The 2,307-nt window shown below is 43.5% G+C and overlaps 1 protein-coding gene across 1 annotated transcript in view; it reads right to left on the bottom strand.

The window, feature by feature from the left end:
* LOC101846782 (E3 ubiquitin-protein ligase TRIP12) overlaps positions 1–2,307 on the bottom strand; it is a gene marked incomplete in the record, with an annotated part of 59,416 nt that overhangs the window by 2,156 nt on the left and 54,953 nt on the right. The window contains 2 exon segments of the mRNA XM_013089854.2: positions 192–1,102; positions 1,815–2,013. Of these exon segments, the coding sequence (XP_012945308.1) occupies positions 906–1,102; positions 1,815–2,013 (396 nt within the window).

Here is a 2,307-nt window from a genome sequence, read left to right as displayed (position 1 = left end):
CCCCCCCCCTCCAACAACACAAAAGCACAAAAGACCCCAGTTTAGAGGCAAACACACACAGGGTCAACATTCACCCTTTTCCTGGCTAACTATAGTACGTTTCAACTTGAAACAGAGGGAAAGAATTAACAGCTTATCATAGGCCTACAGTCACACACAGGCACTCACTTCCTGCTCACAGACACCCTCACAGACACACGCACCTGGGTTTACAAATACTCCAAAGTCACACAACAACGTACAGTCAAACCTGTTCTAACAGCCACCTGTCCAAGACAATCACCCGTACAAACAACCATTTCCCCCCATTTCATTTGTTAAAATATCATAATGACACTACCCACGTTGTCCATCAGTCTAAGACAACCACTTTTCTCCTTAACAACGGGTGGTCATCTTGGACAATTGCGACTGTATTCTCAACACACACACACAGTAGTGCAAAAATTAGAAAAGAAAATTTGGAGGGGGCCATGACCTTTTGGTATATATCATAAGTGTTAACTATCAGTTCTTGCTCATTTGTAAAATTCTTACAGAGAGAAAGTTTCAAATACAGAACTCGAAGAAATTTTCTCAATAACCTTAGAATCGTGAACAAGATCTCAGAAAAAACAAGATGACGATATAGAAAAATCTCATGACCCACTACATGTTCACCACTGCATACTTCACAAAACATATATGGGCGCCCAACAAAAACACACACTCGTTCACATAGATCCTCACACAAACACACACACAAAACTACACCTAAACGTGCAGGCTCACCCACAAAGATCCGCATACAAACCCTCACCAACATACACCCACACTCACACCCTCCCCCAAGTGGACCCACCCAGACACCAAACACCCCCCTCCCCCCAACCACATACAAACAAAAGTAACAAAGAGGGTGGGTACTAGGACAGATGGAATGACAGTTGGCCCTCCCTGGCAGCTGTTCCCAGCCTCTCTCTCATCACCTCCACCTTGGAGTAGTCGGGCAGTTTCAGATAGTTCACACAGGTCATCACAGATGGCAGGTACACGTCGGGGTCGTCCGTGCCTTCCGGGGACTTGCGTACGATAGTCAGGGGAGGGTTCAGGCTGCGGAAACCTGGGCAATTTCATAGAAACAGTACGTTTTAGAGCATTCACAAAGTGAGGGAAACTTGGGGGAATTTGTCAGAAGCAATGTTTTAGAGCATTAAGAAAGTGAGGGAAACTTGGGGGGAATTTGTCAAAAACAATGTTTTAGAACATTAAGAAAGTGAGGGAAACTTGGGGGGAATTTGTCAAAAACAATGTTTTAGAACATTAAGAAAGTGAGGGAAACTTGGGGGGAATTTGTCAGAAGCAATGTTTTAGAGCATTAAGAAAGTGAGGGAAACTTGGGGGGAATTTGTCAAAAACAATGTCTTATAGCATTAAGAAAGCGAGGGAGACCTGAGCAATTCGTCAGAAACAATACGTGAGGCAATGTGGTGAAATCAGGCACTCGTCAAAATAATGAAATCAAAGAAACAGGCATTTTTTCGCTCCTTTGGTAATTCTTATCAATTTTTCTTTTTAAATATTAACACCTGTTATGTCCATTCAAAAACATATTTCTGTGTGAATTTTACTGAAAAATGATCAAAGGCACAAAAATGTAAATTTGCCGTTTTCAAGAACACAAGTTTTGTTGATCACCAAACTGTGGCAGCCATTTTCTAATTAATTTTGCCTCTGACATCAGGCAACCCCCATCTCCTATATTTGCAAATATCTCGACTTCTATTCAAGATAAATAGAACTTTTCCCCCATCAAAAGTAGATAAACATCCCACCTCCGACAGGCAGCCTCGGGGAGCCGGTGACAAACTGCAGGAAGTCTCTCTGCTCTGTGACCGTGTAGCTGCTGAGGACCTGGAACAGGAAGCGCACAGCCTGCGAGTCGTGCGTGTAGCCGTGATCGGGCCGGCAGCAGTCTGTCAGCATCCTCACGTCCCACACCTCGGCACTGTTGCCGCAGAACAGCTGCTCTAGCTGGATACACATACAGGAATTTTTTGTTGTTTTTTTGTGGGGGGGGGTTTGGTTTTTTTGGGTTTCAGTTAAGAGTTTCATGGCATTTGCAACACAAATAGGTCATATCTTAAGAACTGAAGATTTTGAGGGTTTGAGTAAAGACACGCACATCGACACAACAGTCATATAGTGCACGGAAGAAGCAAGACAGATAGAAACTGCAGAGGAAAAGAAAAGAAGTAGGACCTACTTGTGGAGCTCTCCAACCACCCGCAGATTAGGTGTTACTACTGAGAGTAGCATTCAAAAAAA

This window comes from Aplysia californica, unplaced genomic scaffold (assembly GCF_000002075.1).
Source record: "Aplysia californica isolate F4 #8 unplaced genomic scaffold, AplCal3.0 scaffold01065, whole genome shotgun sequence".
Lineage (NCBI taxonomy): Eukaryota > Metazoa > Mollusca > Gastropoda > Aplysiida > Aplysiidae > Aplysia > Aplysia californica.
Note: the sequence above shows the minus strand (reverse complement) of the source record. Positions and strands in the feature narration are given on the sequence as shown.